Below are 23218 nucleotides of genomic sequence, written 5' to 3'. Positions count from 1 at the left end.
CTCTTCGTTCACCAAGTCGGCCAGCACAGATGTACATGAATGAATGTGTTGTAGATACCTCAAGGGGATACATCACTCGAACACAACAAACATGATGGGGATGCTTCTTCAAGACGGTTCAACAACAATACCATATGTTGAGGACTGTTGAGATCTGCAGTGTTTATAGCAGGTTTCTCTTGACTATTCTTCATGTTGTCTCTAAGTAGTCTGAGTTTGGCCTCTTCATGTTTGTCATACTGATAGTTGATCACCTTCTTCAAGGTGTTTGCACAACTGTTGAGATGTTGGAGGTAATGAAATGCTGAGTATGTGTTGCCACATACTACACATGTTGGAGCTTCATCTTCCAGTCTCTTCTTCAAAATACACTTTGGAGATGTGTTGTTATTGTTATTATTATTATTGTTGTTGTTAACTTCTTTCAAATCTCCAGTCATTGTATTGTTATACTTGTATATGTATATACATATATTGTTGTTAATTGAATGAAAGAAAGAATGAATGAATCAGGTCACTCACCCTTTAATGAGCTTAAGTTCATCCACACTTTCATTCATTCATTCATTACAACTACACAAACTACAAAGTAATAGACTTCTGTGTTGTGTTGTTGAACTTCATGTACATGTAAGTATGAGAGCGGATCATTAGATTGTGTATTAATACATTGTTTATTAAAGATGTACAAGTAGATGTGTTAGGTCAACTAAGGCAGATATTAGAGTAATGGATATCCACCAAGGTATCCTCTCATGAAACAGTTGTCATTGTTGTTGGTCAGTCTAAAGAATCCACCTTCTCCCCATCCAGGTCCCCATGAATTCTTGATTATCCAATAGTTTCCTTGAGCATTGTAACCAACTACCAGTACAGCATGGTTCTGTGAAGTGTATCTAGTGTTACAAGAGTAGATACCACCCTTGTAGTTCTCCAATGATGTGTCTGCCATCATACCAACTGATACAGGTCCATTCTGAAGTGCATCGATCAAACTCTGTACACTGGTGTCTCTCAGGAATTGAGATCCGGTGAATTGGAACTTGTTGTTGGGAGTGGCAGCCATTGGATCTTGACACGAACTGACTCGACCTTGATAGATCATCGAGCTCTCTAGTGGCAACGACCTGAAGTTCTGCCACACCAATCCGAACCAACCACCTCCGCATCCATTGGAGATGCAGTTCAGACAGTATTGCTCGGACAGGTCAAGTGTATTCTTGTTTGCGCCCTTCTTGATCACAGCATGTGCTTCAAGGTTGGCAATAGCACTGAAGATATAACAACTTCCACAAGTACCTTGGAACTTGACGGATGTCATCATGCCAGTCCAATCAATGGAGCCAGATGGACCCTTCACTGGACCAGTCACAGGAGCTGATGTTTGTGTAGGTGTTTGAGTTGGTGTTGGAGATTGAGTTGGACCAGTATTTGATTGAGGAGTGTATGGTCTTACGCCTGGATATGAAGCTGGATAATATGAACAATAGATATAGTTCAGTCCTCCACATCTCGATGAGGCACAAGCATAATCAGTACTCCTCTCCCACACAGCACTTGTATAAAGACAACTCTTTCCAGGTTTGCAAGCCGAAGTACTCCAATCAAAGTTTGAATTAGTATTATAAACACTATTAAGTACCTATTTGATCAGTGATCAATCATTGTTAAAATAATTATACAAATATTATTAATATATTATTTCTATTTACTTACATCTGGAACATTGACATCGGATCCAGTGGTTGAATATCTCCATTCACTATTGATTTGGAATAGTGCCTCGTTACTTTGTTGACCAGTACAACGGTTGACAAAAGATTGAAGTGTATTCTCCATTGTTGTATTCCACTTAAGTGGTCTGAGTGTGTTTAGTGGAGTTGGTGTTGGGTACTTCCTCCATTGATTATGAATTTGATTAATAATATTTATTTGGGATGTTGACAAAGATGATTCAGTTCCACAAATAACCAAACTAAAAATAAATATAATTTTTAATAATAAAGACATTAATTTAATATAATATATAAAGGTTGTATTTGTAAATAATAATAATACAGTTGATTGTTTGATTGATTGATTTCGAATTGATTGTTTTGATGTTGATTGATTGTTAATAATAATAATTAAAAATTATTATTCAATAATGTTCATGTCAAGGATCTCGCGAATGAGTTCCCAAAATGGGATTGAGGACCACGCATTTTGGTTGACAAAGTTGGTTGGTTTTTTGATTCGTCCTACTTTTTTTGTTTGAAAAAAAGACCCAAACCCCGACCTACCACGAAGTTTTGTAACCGTTTTGACCAATCAATGTTGCCACAACAATCCAGATAGATCAGTTTACAATCTAATATTATAATCTTTAAATTCTAAATGGAACTAACGGCAGATTCTTTAGATTTCGAGTAGAGTAGTGGGATGTGATGGCTTCCATTTCTAGACTCAAACCAAGCATGGACCATTGTTCAATCCAATCTTTGAATAAGTAAGGAGGATCAAGAATTTTATCATCTTGGTAATAAAAAGAAACAAGAGTTGATCACTATTTTGATTGAAATAACTAACAAAGCTAAACAAACAATATAATACAATTCTGTACAAATACAAATATATACTATTACATCGTTAATAATGTTAAAGTTATTCATAACAATTATATTTACACTTCAACTTGTTGGAGCATTGACCATACCATCTGACAACATATTATTTGATGCCTTTCAAAATTGGATGCAAATATATAATGTACATTATACCAATGGTGAATTCCAAAGTAGATTCAATTCATGGAAGGTATGTCAATGTAATAAATCAATCATTCATTCAATTTATGATCATTGTATCTAACCTTAGAGCCACTCATCAAAGGATAATGTACTTAATATTGCACAGTCCAATGAGAGAGTAACAACAGTCGATGTGGCAATTGAGTATAAAGATACTGCAGAGTTGAGGACAAGAAGTTTGTACGATGTCATGCCGGTAGAGTCATACCCAAATGCCAACAACCTCCAACTCTCTGTGAACTCATTCAGTGACCTCACACATGCGGAGTTTGTTGAGTTGTACACTGGAGGCATTCCCAACCCAGCGATGGCAGCACCTCTCGTAGCCTCAGGTGGTCTATCATCAGGAGCTATCGCAGGTATTGTTGTTGGATCAGCCGCATTTGTAGCAGCTATCATTGGAGTGTTTTTATTCGCCAACAGATATAGAGAACTTAGTAATGCCGGGAAAGATACTATAGAGCACACGATGAAGACAACGGAGGTAGTCTCTCCTCCATTGTCATCGGTGCAGATATCAAGAAGTGTAGTGGATTCTCCTTTGTCAGAGCCTAGGTCACCAGTGACTAATGGTATCAACGTGTTTGACATGACCAGAAGTCCAAGACATTCAATCACAGCTCGTAATACTACAGTCGAGTTAATATCCCCTGAGTCTACAATTAAGTTGTAATTTAAATAAAATCATTTTAATAAATTATCATGCTGATGGAGTAATTATAATTCTTGAGTATGGAGTGATCTAAATTTAAATCCATTGTTTGTTTATAATTAATTATTATATAGTATAACAAATAATAATGAAGAGAAGATAATAGTGAACTCAATCCTTTAACTTACACCTTGTTGTCAAATGTCCTCCAGATCAAATCTCTTGACTTCCAAGAGGTGAACAACTCACGTTCTGAATGTGTAAGAATGAAGATGAATAATTATATTTATTCGAGCAGATCTGCTACAAGATTCATTGTATTACATTACATTACCAGGCAACCCAGGCAATTGGTCCATTGGGGAAGAGACGAGCTAATAGTTTACGAATCTCATCGATTAGGAGGATGGTTGTTGGGATGTTTGACGCGCAGGAACACGCCCCACTCGAGGGCCAGGATGCCGACCAGCAGGATTGTCATCAGGACGATGATAAAGACGAAGCGAGTGATCTCCTTCTGGATGAGGGGTACCTTCTCGCCACGACTGTTGGTCAACTTGTTGATGCGGCCCATCACAGGTTCAGTTGCCAGTAAGCACGACGACACCGGTGGCGTCGCCGTTGAATACTTAGGTGCCCATGAAGGCCAGGTTCTTGGACTCGAGGAAGGACTGATCGGTGGGCGAGGTCTGCACGCTGATGGGCTTGTTCTCGCCGGTGAGCACAGAGTTGTCGACTTTGAAGTCGCCAGACGTGTGGACGATTACCATGTCGGCTGGCACCTTGTTGCCCATGCTCTGATGGACGATGTCACCAACCACAAGTTGGTTGGTGGTGATACGGGTTACGTTGCCATCGCGGACCACCAAACACTCTGCTGGCAACATGTTGAGAATGGACTTCATCACCTTTGCTGTGGACCAGTCTTGGAAGGCAGAGAAGGATGCTTGTAGGAAGATGACTATCATCTGTTGTTGTTTGTTGGAGGGGACGGGAAGGGTTAGGGAGAGAGAGAGGGAGAAGAGAGATAAGTAGAGACGAGACGAGACGAGAAAGGAACCAGAGTGGAGGTTGGAGGTGTCAGTGATCTTGGATCGATCAATCATTCGTCGATAACCTGATGAGTTTAACTTGGACGTTAATAGGACACGCGCACATTCTCCAACATTACAAACACATAACAATGATCCAAAGCTGACGCACGACGGACAGGCCAGTAGGCGCGGGCCTACCTACCATGGTGGACACGGGACCAGTCTGCCAGCTAGACAGTCAATTGGGGATCGTGGGGCATGCAACGAATTGGAGAATGTGCTTTGATCAACATACAACTAGGATGGCCAAGGCCAGGTTGGTGACGATAGGGGGGTCGCTCAATGGCTTCCAGCAAATAAAGAATACGATCACTCCGACCCAAAGGATGCTACAAAATCCTCCAAACACGTAGGACAACAGCTTCTTAACATAGTTGGGACGGTGGTGATCAAACACGTTTGGCCCGTTGCTCTTTAGACGTGTGGCGCACTCTGTTGAGGCAAGACCACGGGTGGTGTTTGTGTTAAGACGTCGGACCAGCTCGTCTTCGCCGAGGAGGTGGAAGTCGAGACTGGCAAAGAAGGACGAGTCGCTGCCGTCAGAGGATGAGGATGGGGAGCTCGGGGGGAGAGCTGAGGATGAAACAGGGTGGATGGGTGCTTTGGCCAGGTCTTGGCTCATGTACTGGAAATCAGCGGGGAAACTACGATTCGAAGTGGTATGTTTGGCAGGGCAATGTTGTCAGTCGATATGCCACTTGTCTTGGCATCCTTCTTCTTCTTCTTCTTCTTCTTCTCCTCCCTCTCCTTCTCCTTCTTGATCTTCTCCTCGTCTATGTTAATCTTGTCTGCTTTCGTCTTCTTCTTCTTCTTCATTAGTATGTCGAAGTTTATCTCGTCTTCGCTCTGCTCCCATGTCTGCGTGTCGGCTTGCGAGACAGTGTTGACAGGCTTGTCAACAATATCGATGTTGTTCATGTCTCTGAATTGAATCAATAGCTATTGCTCACTGTATCTTTAAGATACCATCTTTCCAATGACCTCATTACAAACAACAACTACTCGTTTATTCATGAAATGACTTATAAAGAAACCGGGATCTAAACAAAGAACGAACACTCACTCTTAATTACTCGAGAGAGATTGACTACAATATGTATAGTCCAATGGCCAATATGATGGTACTTGTGATGATCATGTAGATGTTGCACGAGAGTACTGAACCAACATTGCAAGGATCATACTGGATTGCATCGATTGGATTGCCACACTTGCCTGCACAACTATTGTCTGGTAAGGGATTGCTAACAGCTGGACACTTATTGTTCAGAATACAATTGTGATAGTTGATAAACGTCATCTTTGACACTTGTGTAGGATCGATCGTTGGACTACATCTACCCTTGTTGGCACCACTATTGCCATTACATTGACATCTCGAGTACGGCGCCACCCTTGTACAGTCAGACGAAGAGTTACAACCTACATTAGTAAGTACATTCTTGCTCTGACATGTTTGTTGAATGCACTAATGTATCACAAGTTAGTATATATGTTTGAGCGAAAGAATGAATCAGTGCAACATACCATCAAACCTTGAGACATGTCACACTCAAACATGCCTTGACATGTACCTGCAGCTTCAACTGAGAAGTAGGCTATACACTTGTTGTTGAGACAGCTACTGAACTCGGAACAGTCGGTTTGGACTTTGCAATCTCCGCCATCGGGTGATGGGAGTACACATTGGCCAGGAGCTCCACAGACTTCATCATGCTTGCATTGGTATGAAGTTGTACAGTTTGGATAGTTCATGTTGGTACATGAGCTTGAGTTGCAAGATAGTCCAATTGAACATTGTGTATCATTTGAATATGATTCACCAAAGCCAAGATAGTTTAGTGAAATACATTTCTTGGATGATGGATCACAACTATAGTGATTGGAACAGAACTTGGTGAGCCTGCAATCCTCTCCATTATCAGGTATATCCACACATTTGTTTGTACCATCTGAAGTCTTGGCACATGTTGATCCCTTTACACATATATCACTATCCATATCACAATAGTCATTCATTCTCTTGCAAGATAGACATTGTCCATTAATCACTCCAATCACCAAGGAAACTATCAATAATTTAATCATCATATTAATCATTTTTATATTATTTATGTATAATATTAATAATATTTATCGATGTATAATACTTGTATGATGGAACTATTCATGATGTTAACATCTGGCTGAACCAGAGACAGTCTGAATAATTCATTGGAAATATAGATTCAGCTCATCTGATGAGCTCATCAGTCATTATGATGCTGGCAATGGATTACCAATTCCAATGTACTGACTCTCAATGATCATTTTTTTTATGGAGAGATCAAGTTAAGTTTATTCCAATCGATGACTAATGGTTGGATATATGTTTACAAGATTGTGCAACACATGGCACGAACCATTCTCTTTGCATTTGGATCGTAAGTGGTGGTTCCCTTGCCCTTGCAGTGGAAGCAAGTCTCCTTGCCAGTGCCATTACACATGCCACAATCGAATCTCTAAAATGATATTAATCAATCAATCAATAATATTGTTAGTATCTCTACTTCCTTTATCCAATCCTACATCTTGTTTGATTTTGCTACATACACCAATTCTGTTGGCGACCGCTTCCTTTGCAGTGGAAACAGCTGTCGTGGCCACGACCCTTGCAGAACCAGCATTCGGTGGTGACTAGCTGCACTGGAGCTGGCTGGACGACGTAGGTCTGTTGGTATCCGTATGGCTGCTGTGGCTGATATGGACTCTGTGGATGGCCACCTTGCTGGTATGATTGACCCTGATATGGTTGTTGGGTAAACCTGTTGTGGCTGACCTGGGTGCTGTTGGTAAACCTGTTGTGGTTGACCTGGGTGTTGTTGGTAAACCTGTTGTGGCTGACCTGGATGCTGTTGGTATTGTACAGGCTGTTGAGGGTATGGTTGTTGAAGCTGACCTGGAATTGGTTGTTGTTGTGGTTGTTGATGTGGGGCTGGGGCTTGGGGTTGTTTAGCAAGGACAGTTGGCTGATCATGGACATGGACTAATGGTTGTGGTTGAATTGGAGCTTGGACTGGTGGTTGGCCTTGGACTTGACCTTGTTCAGGGTTTGGTGCTGGAGTTGGGGTAGGTGTTTCAGTTGATCCCTCAACCCATGAATTAGTTTCATCTTCTTTGCCCATTGTTATATTATTTGTTAATTATTTGTATATTATATAATATATGTTATGTGTATTTGTATTGTGATTGGAGTGATACCATGAACGATGATATTCTAGAGAGTTATAGAGCGAGCACATTCATCAGCAGCTGCTGATTTGCCAAATGAGGGAAACTGGAAAAAAATGGAGGAGGCGCGATCAAAAAATAAACGTTGAGGGAGACTGTTTTGGAAGCAAATAAATATCCACGTATATGTCTTGTTTTGGAAGTGCGCACTCGCTCGATCGATCATTACATGTTCACATACTCGCTGTACATCCTCCTAAAGTCATTCCTGATACGTTCATATAGTTCACGATAGTTTGCTATGATTGTAGCCTCGCCATCAGCTGGATCGGCAAACTTCATCGTTGAGATCTGATACAGTGTTTCTCCAATTTCACTCTTGATCGAACTCCATTTGATCACTCGATTGCTAATATTCTTTGGTATACCCAGTATTATACGTGCTTGATTACGTAGTTCTATGTTGTTGCGTAGTATCCAATATGACTTGTAATGTGGACAGTACTTGTCGTATGATGTAAAGATATTCTGTTGAAGAAAGTCATCTTTGATGGCCTTGGCCACGAACACTGTCAGCTGATCCTCCTCGGGCAGATGGTCGAGTCCAATCTTGCTCACTGTGTCTATCAGGTCGTATTCGCGAGATAGTATGGCCTTGGCTTCATTGATCAAGTCCATGTAGTCATGGCCCCACGATTCAAAGTGTGGCGCGAGTGCTTGATGGAACTTAGAGGTTGAGTTTAGATAGTTGATGGGAGGATGATGTCTGCGACGATACAATGGCATGCACGTCTCCCAAGAGACCTGAGTGTGGTCCAATGACTTGCTGACTGATGGGTCGACCTCGTCGTCAACTGCCGTGGTCACAATCGTTACGGATCCATTCCTGCCACCACGTCCAAGGCAATCTATATTGCCAGCTCGCTTGTAAAATGATGCCATCTTGGTGCCCAGATAGGCAGGATATCCATTGTCGCCAGGTGCCTCACCCAGTCGACCAGACAGATCACAGATTGAACGTGTCCAGCGGTCGATGCCTTCGACGACCAATGTTACTTGCAAGCCCATATCTCTAAAGTACTCGGCTATCGTTGCGCCACAGAATATCGTTTGTTCCAGGCCTGGCATGTTGGCAGGCGAGATTATCAAACAACTCTTCTTGTACTCGCTGATATAATCTTGCTCCATGATGTGTTCCCATGCATCTGTTGCTCTCTCGCCGCTGCTCACAGTGATCAATACATCAGTGCCGCCACCATACTTGCCCACGGAATATGCCGGTCCACTTTTTCCAGAGTGTTCGGGACCATACAAGATACATGATCCACCCTTGGCCAGTCTATATACAATGTGTCAGTCAGTCTCAAGTCTTGCGTTGACCTCTATAGCAACTGACTTACGGGAAGAAAGCATCGAGCACGCGAATGCCTGTGTTGAAGGGCTGGTCGGGAGGGATGACGTCACGTGATGGACGTGGAGTGCGAACAGGCCATCGTTGGATCATTGTAAGGTCGAGGGGTTTGCCATCTGGTTGCTCGATTGTCAAGAGCACAGTATCCACGTTATACTCTCCTGCTGGCAATATCGTAACAATGACACCAGACCTCTTTGGTGGCACCATCAAACGATGTTCAAAGTTATGTTCCATTACCTTTCCAAAGATATCACCTTCATTAACTGTGTCTCCAATCTTCAAACCATCACTCGGTTTATACTCATACAAGTCCTCTCTATTGATTGCATGATCACTTGTTCCTCGCTTGACATATATCTGTTTACATCGATCAAACTCTGAAGACTACATCATCATCGTCATCGTTAACATCACTCACTCAATCAATCAATCAATCAGTCGATGTTGAACATACTATAAGTGATCTCTGCAGTCCATCAAAGACATTGGTGAGCAAACCTGGACCAAGTTCGACACTCATTTGATGATGCATTCGCTGAACGAGGTCACCAATCGCAAGACCATTGGTATGCTCCATCATCTGTATAGTGGCCAGGTCACCATTGAGTTGTGTCACTTCTCCCAGTACCTTACCAGTGCCAATGCGAACCTATAACGTTGTTATTGTTGTAGATCATTGGCAATGTGGTGAGACTCACATAACATGTCATCCTTCCTGCGAACTGACCAACTCTACCAACCTACCAACTCGAATATGGCAGCGCCAGACATATTGTTGGCGACCAAGACATGACCACTTATCCTTGTCACTGTTGGTGGCGATCCTGACTTATCATCATCCTTATCATCAATATCATATATGTTGAATAATGACATTATATCTTTGTTATGTGTATGTGTATGTTTGTTGTTGTGTTGTCACTTTAGTGATATGGACCATCTTTGAATCAAACTGTTTTGTGATTCTTGTGACCTTGGGACGAAGGGGTGCAACATGAATCGTCATGACCCACACACTCCCAGGGCAAACAAGTAGGTGTGCCACTGTCAACTGGTAAGTGATGATGATTCATGTTGGAAGATTCAAATGAAGTATAACAAGTATGTCATAATAATGATTATTTGAATGAATGAATCACAACTGACTGACTTGTTTCCATCTTCCTTTAAACTATTATATGTTTGAATGAATGATTGTATAAAGTAAGTAATAATTAAGTGAGTGCCAGTGTTTTAAGTTGTACATGTTTAGATCTATATTGGTTGCCTTGCACTCAATTGGACCCATTCCCCACATTGAATGCATTGTATATGTGTGTTGACAAGACTTGACATCACCTCAATAAACACAAAGAATGACCAACTCACTACCACACTTCGTCTCTCATACACTTTGAGATCGTTTTGGGGGGTTGACACATGACACAAATTGGCAAACCCCGTTTTTCGAACACAACACCAAACACAAAGTGATCAACACATGTATCGTGTAGTGTTGAGATCCATGATTAGAGCCGGCAAATTTAGGTTATGACATTGAGGCAACAACGAACTTATAAGTTGGGGATTGATTGGGTGGTCATATGTCATTCAAACAAATAATAACAAACAAACAAATAATAATAATATAACTTTTAATAATATAATATATAATATAAATAATAATGTTGGGACAAATAGAGAGAGAATTAAGTAAACTTATAATTAAGGAGATGTCAACGATGAATAATAATAATATAGAGGATCCAACACGAGTATTAATAATAGAGAATATAGATAATGTATCAAGTGATATTATACAATCAATGATTGATAATAATAGTTTTGGTATTGATAAGGTTTCACTTGTAGTTTCCAAATATATCCCAATACTTCGATCACTTATAATGGTATTCAAGAATCGTGATGATTCATTCTCTGTCAAATTATTCCTCGAAGGTCAATCACTGGCCTTCAACTCCTCAACCAACAATATTTACTTTGGAAAGGTATGTCTAACAATATCAATACAACATCTCTAAAATAAATATACTAACTTATAATTTCCAAAATAGGATATAAGTGATCAATTTATAAAGAGATATCAATCTAAACAACATCAGAGATATTTGTCACCGGCTACTATTAAGGCTCGTAGTCCATATCATCAATGTTATGAGAAGTTACCATCATTCCCATTGTCATTGGATAACTCTGCCGAGAGTTTATCAACAATCAATGAGATCATATACAAAGATATAACATCGAATGGATTCCCATCAATCACACTCGAGTACTGCGTCTAGTACTTACACACTTGTATAATATACATACATTATATATATATAATATTTAAATAATTAAATGTGCACATGGATCATCAATAGTTTGATCCAATCAATCAATATCCACACTTCCAGAATATTTATTCTTTGGACTCGCTCATATGTCCAACTTTGTAATATCGACTGATGGTGGACTTCTGTACATTTCGTTGGATGATTTGATGTTGAAGTTACCAGATAGGAATAGTTGGTAGAGTAGGATAAAGGCTGGTGCAACTAATGATCCCTTCCAAAATGGTACAAATCGGTTGGCCAATGCCATTGGTACAAACAGTGTGGAGAACACTACACCTTTGAACAATATCCTCGAACTCTGTGACTCCAGTCTAGACAATGCAATATTATACTGTTTGCCCAATGGATCAAACGCGATTGATACTGGTGCCACTGTAGCTGTAGTCAACAATGCTGTCGACAAGCTCTGTTTGTGATTGATTGATTGAGTCAGTGGGTGCGTGATGGATGCGTGATGGATGCGTGATGGATGGACCAGGGACATTGTACATACCATGCCTCGAATGCCAGAGTAAAGGAAGACTGTGGCGACATCAATTAGTTGAACGTAGTACTTGAGCGTGAACATTCCAAGAGGTCCAATCGGGAAGTTTGGTTGTTTGACCAAGTATTTGATCAACTTCTTGTCCTCATCAGTTGTCGTCTTGAGTTGGTCGATCACTGAGTTGATGTCATTCTTTGAAGTAGGGCTACTGGCTTGAGATTGAAGATGTTGTAACATATATTGAATGGCCAAGTTATAATCATGTTTGTAAATATTCTTGTTGATGTAGTAGAAGTAGAATAGTGATGTGGCGCCAGCCTCCAACAAATGTTGTCTATTCTCCTCTTCCTCAGCCATAATAGACAATGATCTGGCCATTGATATCCTAACTGGATACGGTGTATCTGGTGATATGGCCACACTGGCCATCTTCTTGATCACCTCGCCATTCTTGTCCTTGACTATTCATTGTATGAGTTAGTGAATGATCTGGAATGGTTCCATTGACCGATGATCACTTACATCCTTGGGAGAGAGTTGTGATGAGTAGGGAGCACTCATAGATTATGCCATAGTGTACGCCATTCTGATCGACAGTGTGATCTTGTTCATTGTTGAGAAAGTGCTCGGTGATGTTGTCAATCTCTTCTTTGTAGCGTGAACAAAGGAATTGGATGGTATCGGCCAACTTGCATAGATTGTCCTCGGTCTGCAGATCAGTCCTCAAGTCATAAATACGTTCCAGCAACTGAATGAACATATTCTGCATTATAGTATTCATAAAGAATGGTAGCTCACCCTTGAGTGACATTGAGAACAGGTAATCAATCATCCTATTGGCCGTTGATAATAGATCCTCCCTTGTCCTGTGTATAGCGTTGCCAGACTCTGTGAGCACTTGAGGTTGTCGGTTATGTATGAGTTAGTAAGGTCATCAGTGTCGCACCATATCCGAGATGATTATGACCTACATGCGATACCAAACGAACCAATCACCCAGAGCAATGCATAGGTAGGCAGTCTTGACTTTGGTTGTGACTCTTGTTGTTGACCCTCCTGTTGATGTTGACCATCCTCTGACTTTGTTTGAACTTGCTCTGGGGCTCCAGTAACATTGACATTGTTTGACTTGTCATTGGGGATTGATCCAGCAGGTGATTGTGACTGTGACTGTGCTTGAGTTGAGGCTGTTGTAGTTGTTGGTTGGTCCTTTGGTGGAGGAGTTGACAAAGTTGTGTAATGAGGACAACTGATTGATCTGTAATGAGGTGAGATTGAAGATGTAAAGGAGAGTGATGATAATGATGTAGATGTGCTCCAAAGCATGCCCCTTCTTGCTATTCCTCCAAGCATTGGACATCTTAATGTCATTCGTGTCAATGATTTGGAAAGCATTCTATCCCAATTATGTATAACAATGATGATTGATTGATTGATTGATTGGTTTGAATGAGGGAATGAAACAGTGGTGGACTGAATGAAGAGTAGTTCATGAACATGTTTATTGAAAAGTGATTGGAGGAATGAATCGGAACTCTTAAAAAGGTAATCGGGAATGGCGTCAAAAGGGGTTCGCTCAAACACATCAATTCAATCATTCAATCAACCAACATGTATGTTTACAAGTATCTACAGATATATAATATTATATGATGACCATCACATCATGATGAGATGAAGAGGTAAGATTATGATAATTATGTCATCAATGAGTGTGTTGGAGGATAAGATACTAAGTATGGACTGGGTGGGGTATGGAAGCCCATTCTTTGTGATCATCTGTGGTGGTGGGACTTATGGGGTGCCCCTGCAAAGGGCGAAGACGTTCCAAAGTCAACCACGCACCGGGATTCCTTCTACATGTGTTTTTGGCAAAAGTGTGAGTTTTTCTCTCGTGTTGACGAATCAGAGTAATACTCTGTAGTACCCCCTCTCTCTCTCATTCATTCAGTTCTTTCATTCATGTTCTGTTACTACCCTGCAAACATTAATCCATCCAACGCTTCGCTCTCTCTCTGGCTCTCTTATTCATTCATTCTTTTCATTCACTTTCATTCTCATTCATTCATTTCAATCAATCAATCAAACAAACATATAATAATCATCATTCATTCAATCAATCAATCAATCAAAGAGATAATATACTAAGATAAATGGGATTCATTGCAGAAGGAAATACACTTGTTTGGGAAGATGCAGAGAAGTATGCTGATTACATTAGACAACATGGTGTAGAACAATTGCTGAACATTTGGAATGATCAAAAGGATAGAGGCAATGATGTCTTTACTTGGGGAGATGAAGTATGTAACAACATTGACAATGTTTGAATGGATGTATGAGATGTTGATGTTAATCAATCAATCATTCAATCAATATAGGTTGAATACATATTGGTATCAGTTGATAATGAGACAAAGGACATTAAGTTGGCATTGCGTTCACATGAAGTGTTGGCTGTGCTGATGCAGAAGGAGAAGTTGGATCCACAGTAAGTGTCCTTTGACTCGCGAGCGAATGAATGAATGAACGAATGTCTAACGACGATCATCAACAAACATTAGGAATGTTGACTATCTTTGGAGACCAGAGTATGGAAGATTCATGATTGAGGGCACACCAGGACAACCATACCATGGACTTGGAAGACAACTCTTGTCAATTGAGGAGAGCTTGATCAAGCGTAGAGAGGAGATTGAGTCACACTTGAAGGAGAACGAGAGGATCTTGACAATTGCTTCATATCCACGCATGGGCGTCGAGCACTTTGCCGAGCCGTACAGCTCACCCAATGGACTGGTGGCCGAGTCACAGTTCCTGCCCGACACCGTCATCAATCCACACTTTCGTTTCAGCACTCTGACTGCCAACATCAGGAAACGTCGCGGAAAGAACGTCTCGATCAACATCCCCATGTACAAAGACATCAACACGCCGCCCCAGCAGGACCACCAGACATTCGTGTCGCCATCCAACGACAAGGCCGAGCCATACAACCAGCCGTACAACATATACATGGACGCCATGGGCTTTGGCATGGGCTGCTGTTGTCTGCAGGCCACCTTCCAGATGTCCAACATTGAGGAAGCGCGCAATGTCTATGACCACATGGCCGTGATGGCGCCAATCATGCTGTCGCTGACTGCCTCCAGTGCCATATTCAAGGGCCTCCTTTCAGATATTGACGCTCGCTGGACTGTCATCTCGCAGTCTGTCGACGACCGCACTCCAGAGGAGCTTGGACAACAGCCTTTGAAACACAACAAGTGCGTTATCAACAAGTCTCGCTACGACTCTATCGACACTTTCATCTCGCGAGGCAACACTTACCGCGCCGAGTACAACGATCTCCCTCTGGTGTATGACAAGCCCAGCCTCGAGCGCATGGTCGGCGCCGGAATGGACGAGCAGTTGGCTCGCCACTTTGCCCATCTCTTCATCCGTGACCCATTGGTCATCTACTCGGACAAGATTGAGCTGGACGACAAGACACACTCCGATCACTTTGAGAACATCCAGTCGACTAACTGGCAGACTGTTCGCTTCAAGCCACCCTCACCCGGCTCGCCCATTGGCTGGCGTGTCGAGTTCCGTCCAATGGAGGTGCAGCTTACCGACTTTGAGAATGCAGCGTTCATCGTCTTTGTTGCGATTCTGATGCGTGCCATCTCTGACCTGAAGCTCAACTTCTACGTTCCAATCACCAAGGTCGACGAGAACATGAAAACCGCCCATCTGCGCAACTCTGTCGTCAACAACAAGTTCTACTTCCGCAAGAACATCACTGTCAGCACTGGCACTAGCACTGGCAACGTGGATGAGGAGTACGAGCTGATGACCATCGATGAGATTTTCAATGGTTGCAAGGAGGAGGCCAGAGAGTCGGTGGGATTGTTGAGCATCATCCGCAAGTACGTCGCTGAGAACAAGTCGTTCGATGCAGAGACCAACCGTCTGATGGATCGCTACTTCTCATTGATTGGCAAGCGTGCCAGTGGCGAGCTGATGACCATGTCGACGTGGACCCGCCACTTTGTACAGAACCATCCATCCTACAAGCACGACTCGGTCGTTTCACAAGAGATTCAGAATGATCTCCTCCAACGATGCTTCCAGATCACCAACGGATCCACTCATGAGCCAAAGCTCCTGAGTGCCGAACTCATCACAGCAACTGGTGGCGCCAACTAAGATTACGGGGTCAACAAGTATACCTCCGATTCCGATGATGTTGCGTATGAAGATAGAACAATCGAGTATCTACCTCCTCCGACATCGGTCTCAAGGGCCTTGCTAGATTGCTTGCATGTATGCTTTCCATTCTTTACACCTGTCAACTTGAATAAACACACTTTGTCTTTGACTTTGTGTCTCTGTGTGTGTTGGTTGGCCATTCGGGCAATCAGATAAGGACAATGATCTGGATCGTAATCATTCATATTCAATAATAATCAACTACATCAGATTGGTGGCTCAATGTCAACCAAAGGGGGAGGTAACTTTTCTCATAATAGGTTGATTTGCAGGGTTGGCCAGCAAAATCTTGGTAATGTTTGTTGTTGAACGGACGCACTTTATGGTGTTCTGTTGTTTGCCCACGCTTCATAGGACTTGTGGGCTAAATAGTGGCTATCCTTGGGTGCCGGCGACCACCCTCAATCATAACAATGTTGTGCTCCGTTCCCTGACAGTAACCCTTACTACTACCCTATCCTCTTATATTGGGGTTAGTAATTATGTGTCCATTCACCCTTACCCTTTTGTCTTACAACCAAGTTAACATAACTTACCTTGTATTGTATTAGTAGTAAACTCAAACAAATATTATTACTCTATCTTCTCTCTATTTAATATATATTTATATATATTGTATTATTAATTTAACTTTCAAACAAACAAACAAGCAAGCAAACAAACAATGGTTGCATCAACATTGACATTGGAAGAACAAACAAAGATCAACTTTATCTATGGCAACAGTAGTGTAGTTAAAGTTATGACCACTGGTCAACTATTCAAACGTAATGGATCAACAAGTGAATGGGAGTACAGTGGTATCGAAGGTGTAATCTCATTACAACTAAACAGAGTACAAAAGAAGTATTATATTCGTATTACCGATCTTAGTGTATGTATCTCTTTCTTTATCTCTTTATCTCTTTATCTCTTTATCTCTCTATAACTAAGCAACAACAACAATAATGATACAACATGAACTCAACATTGTCTTTATCTTTGTCTTTGTCTTTGTCCAACACACACGCATACATTGACAAACCTGGAACACTCACACGCTAACACACATGTTCGCGGGACACACTACACAAACAGAACTCCAAGACCATATTTGAACAAGAGATCCATAGTGAGTTCGATTACAAGAAGGACACTGACGACTTCCACTACTTTGAGAGCGTCAACAATGGTGTCTGTGGTCTATCCTTTGCCAACATCGACAATGCCAATGAATTCCAGAGTATTATTCAGAAGAGTAAGATATATATTTGATATAGATATAGAGATAGAGATAGAAAGGATGGTACATCTACGTTCATTGTTCAATCACTTTCATTTACATGAATCAAAGAAACAAGAACAATTCGAATTGAGAGAGGATGGTTATTATTATCAATGTGCCGCCACAACGACAACAACTAACAACAAAAACAATTATTATAATAATGTAGACAGGGAAGAATATGCCCAGGCAACACTGAGTAGGAATAGCTCAAAGAAGAGCAGTAATAATAGTCATAATAATAATAGTAGTAGTTCAAAGAGTAGTAGTAAGAGTAGTAAACATTCAAAGAATCATCAAGAACCAGCACCAGCTATACGTGGACAGGAAATTGGATTACCTTACGATGTAAAGCATGAGAGTCATATTGGATGGGACCAGAATAGTGGATTCGAGTTGAAGAATATACCACGCGAGTGGATGGAATTGTTTAAGAGTGCAGGTATCAAGAAGAGGGATCTGATGAATCCAGACACGGCCCAGTTCATCTATGATGTGATTGGAGAGTCTTTGAATCAGCGGCCTGGTGCACCACCTCCACCTCCAGCCAAGCCACCCAGAACCAACAACAGCTTGCCGCCACCCCCGCCACCACCTGGTGGCGCTTCCAATCGCCAGCCTCCAATGCCACCACCTCCTGGAGCATATCGAATGTCACAGATACAGCCACAGCAACAGTATAATGGCGGCGACATGTTGGATGAACCATTGATACCCATCCCTTCATCGTATCCCTATCCGAATCAACCGAATAGGAAGCCACCTGGGGCAGGTCCACCACCTATACCCAATCAAAGACCTTTATCAATGAGCTATGGATCTGCTCAACCTCAACGTGTGCCGGCCAGTCCGCCTATGCATCAGGGCATTCCACCACGACCACCATCAATCCATCCAAACAATGTAAATAGATCGACTGACAACCGATCACCACCTCCACCCATACCTGCGCTGAGGCCATCGTCGTCTCCAGGCGGTCTGCCTCAGAGGCCAACAGGTGACATGCAGTCGGCTCCTCGCATAGTGTCACAACCACCACCTCCCATTCCAGCCGCCCGTCCAACGTCGCCAAACAGCTTCGATTCACGCGGCGCACCATCCCCTCCAAGACCGAACGGAGCACCACCCATCCCGTCCAGCCGACCATTGTCTGTGGCACCCAACTCTATTGCACCTCCACGATCACCGCCACCCCCAATGTTATCGCCTCCCAGTAGCATGTCCAGGCCGCCAATGATGATGTCTCCACCACCTCCACCGCCTCCTCACATGGGCATGCACAATCACAACAACGGCTATCCATCATCCCCGCAACAATACAGTTCGCCTCCTCCACCACCTCCACCACACATGTCCAATGGCAATGGCAATGGATATGGATATGGACATGGACATGGCCAACCACCTCCTCCACCTGGTCGTACCGCGCCACCACCTCCACCACCCGGATCAAGACCGGGCGCGCCACCACCTCCACCTCCCGGATCAAGACCGTCGAATGCCCCGCCTCCTCCCCCACCTCCCCCCGCATCTGGTGGCGGCAACTCACTGCTCGATGCCATTCGTCGTGGTAAGGAGCTCAATCACGTCGACAGGAGTGCACCACTGCCACAACTACAAGAGATTGAGGAGCCCGCTGGAAGATCACTAGTAGACACACTCAGCATGGCCATGGCAGCACGTCGTATGAACATGCGTGAAGAGACAGTTGACGAAGCAGCCGATGACGATGACGATGATGACTGGGATATATAAGCAGGAGTAGTAGCAGCAGGCAGTAGTAAGAGTGAGAAGCAGGGAGTAGTAGAAGTAGAGTAAACTCTTTATTTATTTATTTAAGATCTTCTTGGCCCGCCCATCATTGGGAGGCCTTCCCGCTTTGTTGTTGTGTGGGGTCTTGCGCCACAAGTTTGAAGAAGTTCACCAAGTTGCCGAACATGATTCCATTTGCGAACACACTTTCAATCATTCATTCATCTATTCAATCTACTTCTTACAGATACATCTTCATATTCATTCATACATCCACAAGCCATGGCTTACAACTTTGTTTCAACTGTACAGAAGCCTACGGCTGTGACACATACAGCCACTGGCAATTTCACCGCTCATAATGAGAGGAACCTTGTTGTTGGGTAAGGTGTACAATGCATGCATTGATGAAGCGTAGTAGTCATACTGACTCAACTCAACAACAACACTCTATAGCAAGGCTACAAAGATAGAGATATTCACATTAACAGCTGAAGGATTGAAGCCTGTACTTGATGTCAGCATTTATGGTCGAATAGCATCAATGAAGATGTTCTTGCCTCCTGTATGTTATGTTATATGATTGCTTGCTCGACACGACACATTGCTCACTCCTCGCTTACTCATTCAATCATATTCAATCAAACAAACAGGGAGAGAAACAAGAACAACTGTTCATTCTAACTGAGAAGTATAGATATTGTATATTAGGTTATTCGAGCGAGAGAAAGGAGTTGATTACTGTTGCATCGGGCAATGCTGAGGGCGCTATTGGACGCCCGGCAGAGGCTGGACAGATTGGTATAGTCGACCCCGATTGTGGACTTATTGGTCTGCACCTCTATGAGGGTCTGCTTCGCGTGGTACCATTCAACAGAGAGACCAACAAGTATGGAGACTCGTTTATCATGCGATTGGAGCAGCTACAGGTGATAGACATGGTGTTCCTACACAACTGTCCAAAGCCCACCATTGCCATCCTCTCCAAGGACACCCGCGACGCACGCCATCTCTCAACCTACATCGTCGACCTACAACAACAAAACAAAGAGTTGATTGATGGACCATGGACACAAGGTATGGATGATTGATTAATTGATTGATTGCTGATCACTCATACTTACACCCGACACATTAGACTCTGTTGATGACAGCTCAAACATGTTGATCGCACTACCAAACGGTGGATTGTTGGTTGTGGGAGAGGTTCTTATCACTTATATGAGCGCGGTTGGCAAGTCATCAGTGCCAAGTGTCACCATTGGACACACAAGACTCACAACATACGAGCAAGTTGATAAGGACAGGTACCTGTTTGCTGATGATGCCGGCTATTTATACCTGCTCATCTTGGTCACCGCCTCCAGCACGGCTAAGAACAAGGATATCTCCAGTATGAAGTGGGAGCCGCTAGGCGAGACGAGCATCGCGTCGTCGCTGTCCTACCTCGACAGCGGCGTCGTCTACATTGGCAGCGCGTCTGGCGACTCACAACTCATCAGTCTGTGCTCGGAGAAGGACCCCGAGACCGACTCGTACATCAGAGTGTTGGAGCACTTTACCAACCTCGGTCCCATCCTCGACTTTTGCGTCGTGGACATGGAGAAGCAGGGCCAGGGACAGTTGGTGACATGTTCCGGCACGTTCCAAGATGGCTCATTGCGCATCGTTACCAACGGCATTGGCATTGCCGAGCAGGCGTCGATCGAGTTGGCCGGTATCAGAGGTCTGTGGGCCCTGTCTTCAGGCTCGAGCGGTGACATGCATCGCTACCTCATACTCTCATTCATCAACTCGACCAAGGTGTTGGCGTTCTCTGGTGAGGACATTGAAGAGACTGAGATCGCAGGCTTTGATTGCAACGCACCAACACTATACATTGGCAACCCGGATAAGGATCACTACCTTCAGATCGCGACCACTGGCATCTACCTTGTCAACTCATCCACATTAATGAGAGCTGATCTCTACAAGCCCAAAGGTTCTATCAACTTGGCATCATGCAATGGCAAACAAATCCTCATCTCCCAGGGCAACAACCTGATATACATTGAGATCCAAGATCAAAGTCTTGTTGTTGTCAAGTAAGTACCTCCTTCTCGGGTCCCCGCCCACTCAATCATCCACTTACCAATCAAACATATAGGGAGACACAACTACAGTATGAGATTTCATGTTTGGACATATCATTATTGGATGGCTTTGACAAGGCAACGATGTGCGCTGTTGGACTGTGGACTGACATTAGTGTGCGATTGCTATCACTGCCAACATTGACAGAGGTGTACAAGGAGACACTTGGAGGTGAGATCCTACCAAGATCACTGATGTTTATCACATTCGAGGGCATCAATCATCTGCTGTGCACGCTGGGCGATGGTCATCTCTTCAACTTCACTCTCGACCTCGACACCAGCACACTGAACGAGCGCAAGAAGATATCGTTGGGCACCACTCCAGTGCTGCTCAGCAAGTTCAAGCTAAAGAACAACGTCAATGTGTTTGCCTCGTCCGACCGGCCCACAGTGATCTACAGCAGCAACAAGAAGTTGCTGTACTCTGTCGTCAACATGAAGGTGGCGTCGCACGTCTGCTCGTTCAACTCGGAGGCTTTCAACGACTGCATTGCCATCGCCACCGACACCTCTCTGTCCATCGGCAAGATCGACGACATCCAACGTTTGCACATCAGGACCGTTCCCCTGGGCGAGATGGCCCGACGCATAACATACATCGAGGAGAATCAATGCTATGGAGTGATCACAATCAGACGTAGCGACAACGACCCATCGCAGGTCCAGAACAATATCAAGCTCCTCAACTCACAGACGTTTGACTGCATGTCCAAGTTCGAGCTCCAGGAGCTCGAGTATGGATGGTCGATCGTCACCTGTCGCTTCAAGACAGAGAGCGACGCGCTGTTCCTCGTGGTGGGCACGGCATTCCACAGCGAGAAGGACATGTCCAAGGGCAGAATCCTTGTATTCAAGATCGATGACAACAAGCTGTTCCTGGTGCATGAGCTCCCGCTGATGGGCTGCGCCTACTGTCTGCTGCCATTCAACGGACGTCTGTTGGCAGGCATCAACAAACGTGTGCAATTGTTTGGATGGGATGCAATCAACAACAAGCTGACCGCCGATCACGTCTACAACGGCCAGACACTCAGCATCCACCTCGCTTCGCATGGACACTTTGTGCTCGTTGCAGATCTGATGAAGTCCATGACACTGCTGTGTGAGGAGCCCAGTGGCGGCATCAAGGAGATTGCCCGCAATCCCCAGCCATTGTGGCCATCTCGTGTTGAGATGATCGACGATGAGAACTTCATTGGCGGCGACAACTCTTACAATCTGCTGGTGGTTCAAAAGAACGACGACGCCACTAGCGAGGTGGAGAACTCATTACTCGACAGTGTTGGACACTTCCATCTGGGCGAGCAGATTAACCGTTTCGCACATGGATCATTCGTCACGATACCCGACCTTGAGAACACAAAGATACCGACCATCCTCTTTGCCACGGTCAGTGGCGCCATTGGTGTCATTGCATCAATCACCAAAGAGGACTACGAATTCTTTGAGCAACTCCAAAAGGGTTTGAACAAGGTCATTCAAGGTGTAGGAAGATTGTCACATGAGGAGTAAGTTGTCCATATCCTACCAAACGGAATGATTCCCAATCATACTAACTCAATCAATTATCAGTTGGAGATCATTCAGTACAGAGCATTTGACACAGAGTTCAAGGAACTTTATTGATGGTGACCTAATTGAGATGTTCATGGACTTGAGACATGACAAGATGCTGGAAGCAATCAAGGATATGGATGTATCGATCGAGGACACTTACAGAAAGATTGAATCAATCATGCAACATATTAGATAAGATAGGATTGTCAAGTGTTTCCATATCCAATCGCAATCATTATTGTCAATAACAACTGAACAGTGTAGCACACACTCA

The 23218-nt window shown here is 43.4% G+C and overlaps 14 protein-coding genes across 14 annotated transcripts; 6 read left to right on the top strand and 8 right to left on the bottom strand.

Moving 5' to 3' along the window:
• Positions 1–727: 727 nt before the first annotated feature.
• SAMD00019534_112510 (hypothetical protein) lies at positions 728–2010 on the bottom strand (the record flags this gene model as incomplete). The annotated part of the gene is made up of 2 exons (XM_012893580.1): positions 728–1642; positions 1717–2010. Coding segments are annotated over 2 exons (1209 nt in total), but the record flags the coding sequence as incomplete, so codon positions are not given.
• A 624-nt stretch (positions 2011–2634) lies between these two features.
• Positions 2635–3456, top strand: SAMD00019534_112500 (hypothetical protein; the record flags this gene model as incomplete). Its single annotated transcript, XM_012893579.1, has 2 exons — positions 2635–2796; positions 2872–3456. Coding segments are annotated over 2 exons (747 nt in total), but the record flags the coding sequence as incomplete, so codon positions are not given.
• Positions 3457–3832: 376 nt separating this feature from the next.
• SAMD00019534_112490 (hypothetical protein) lies at positions 3833–4015 on the bottom strand (the record flags this gene model as incomplete). Its single annotated transcript, XM_012893578.1, has 1 exon — positions 3833–4015. The coding sequence occupies one exon, from the start codon at positions 4013–4015 to the stop codon at positions 3833–3835; it is 183 nt and encodes a 60-aa protein (XP_012749032.1).
• A 55-nt stretch (positions 4016–4070) lies between these two features.
• Positions 4071–4547, bottom strand: SAMD00019534_112480 (hypothetical protein; the record flags this gene model as incomplete). Its single annotated transcript, XM_012893577.1, has 1 exon — positions 4071–4547. One exon carries the CDS (start codon positions 4545–4547, stop codon positions 4071–4073), a length of 477 nt encoding a protein of 158 aa, XP_012749031.1.
• A 214-nt stretch (positions 4548–4761) lies between these two features.
• On the bottom strand, positions 4762–5157 carry SAMD00019534_112470 (hypothetical protein; the record flags this gene model as incomplete). Its single annotated transcript, XM_012893576.1, has 1 exon — positions 4762–5157. One exon carries the CDS (start codon positions 5155–5157, stop codon positions 4762–4764), a length of 396 nt encoding a protein of 131 aa, XP_012749030.1.
• Positions 5158–5196: 39 nt separating this feature from the next.
• Positions 5197–5466, top strand: SAMD00019534_112460 (hypothetical protein; the record flags this gene model as incomplete). Its single annotated transcript, XM_012893575.1, has 1 exon — positions 5197–5466. The coding sequence occupies one exon, from the start codon at positions 5197–5199 to the stop codon at positions 5464–5466; it is 270 nt and encodes an 89-aa protein (XP_012749029.1).
• A 156-nt stretch (positions 5467–5622) lies between these two features.
• Positions 5623–6290, bottom strand: SAMD00019534_112450 (hypothetical protein; the record flags this gene model as incomplete). The annotated part of the gene is made up of 2 exons (XM_012893574.1): positions 5623–6003; positions 6063–6290. 2 exons carry the CDS (start codon positions 6288–6290, stop codon positions 5623–5625), a joined length of 609 nt encoding a protein of 202 aa, XP_012749028.1.
• Positions 6291–7119: 829 nt separating this feature from the next.
• SAMD00019534_112440 (hypothetical protein) lies at positions 7120–7557 on the bottom strand (the record flags this gene model as incomplete). The annotated part of the gene is made up of 1 exon (XM_012893573.1): positions 7120–7557. The coding sequence occupies one exon, from the start codon at positions 7555–7557 to the stop codon at positions 7120–7122; it is 438 nt and encodes a 145-aa protein (XP_012749027.1).
• Positions 7558–7970: 413 nt separating this feature from the next.
• On the bottom strand, positions 7971–10035 carry SAMD00019534_112430 (hypothetical protein; the record flags this gene model as incomplete). The annotated part of the gene is made up of 4 exons (XM_012893572.1): positions 7971–9084; positions 9146–9543; positions 9614–9808; positions 9904–10035. The coding sequence occupies 4 exons, from the start codon at positions 10033–10035 to the stop codon at positions 7971–7973; spliced, it is 1839 nt and encodes a 612-aa protein (XP_012749026.1).
• Positions 10036–10823: 788 nt separating this feature from the next.
• On the top strand, positions 10824–11441 carry SAMD00019534_112420 (hypothetical protein; the record flags this gene model as incomplete). Its single annotated transcript, XM_012893571.1, has 2 exons — positions 10824–11147; positions 11214–11441. Coding segments are annotated over 2 exons (552 nt in total), but the record flags the coding sequence as incomplete, so codon positions are not given.
• A 139-nt stretch (positions 11442–11580) lies between these two features.
• SAMD00019534_112410 (hypothetical protein) lies at positions 11581–13308 on the bottom strand (the record flags this gene model as incomplete). Its single annotated transcript, XM_012893570.1, has 4 exons — positions 11581–11904; positions 11992–12443; positions 12505–12879; positions 12954–13308. The coding sequence occupies 4 exons, from the start codon at positions 13306–13308 to the stop codon at positions 11581–11583; spliced, it is 1506 nt and encodes a 501-aa protein (XP_012749024.1).
• Positions 13309–14135: 827 nt separating this feature from the next.
• On the top strand, positions 14136–16173 carry SAMD00019534_112400 (hypothetical protein; the record flags this gene model as incomplete). Its single annotated transcript, XM_012893569.1, has 3 exons — positions 14136–14285; positions 14364–14473; positions 14547–16173. The coding sequence occupies 3 exons, from the start codon at positions 14136–14138 to the stop codon at positions 16171–16173; spliced, it is 1887 nt and encodes a 628-aa protein (XP_012749023.1).
• Positions 16174–16900: 727 nt separating this feature from the next.
• On the top strand, positions 16901–19255 carry SAMD00019534_112390 (hypothetical protein; the record flags this gene model as incomplete). Its single annotated transcript, XM_012893568.1, has 3 exons — positions 16901–17110; positions 17314–17473; positions 17670–19255. 3 exons carry the CDS (start codon positions 16901–16903, stop codon positions 19253–19255), a joined length of 1956 nt encoding a protein of 651 aa, XP_012749022.1.
• A 279-nt stretch (positions 19256–19534) lies between these two features.
• Positions 19535–23140, top strand: SAMD00019534_112380 (hypothetical protein; the record flags this gene model as incomplete). Its single annotated transcript, XM_012893567.1, has 6 exons — positions 19535–19635; positions 19709–19817; positions 19906–20329; positions 20391–21336; positions 21399–22895; positions 22960–23140. 6 exons carry the CDS (start codon positions 19535–19537, stop codon positions 23138–23140), a joined length of 3258 nt encoding a protein of 1085 aa, XP_012749021.1.
• Positions 23141–23218: the final 78 nt, after the last annotated feature.

Source organism: Acytostelium subglobosum (genome assembly GCF_000787575.1).
Source record: "Acytostelium subglobosum LB1 DNA, scaffold: scaffold31, whole genome shotgun sequence".
Lineage (NCBI taxonomy): Eukaryota > Evosea > Eumycetozoa > Acytosteliales > Acytosteliaceae > Acytostelium > Acytostelium subglobosum.
Note: the sequence above shows the minus strand (reverse complement) of the source record. Positions and strands in the feature narration are given on the sequence as shown.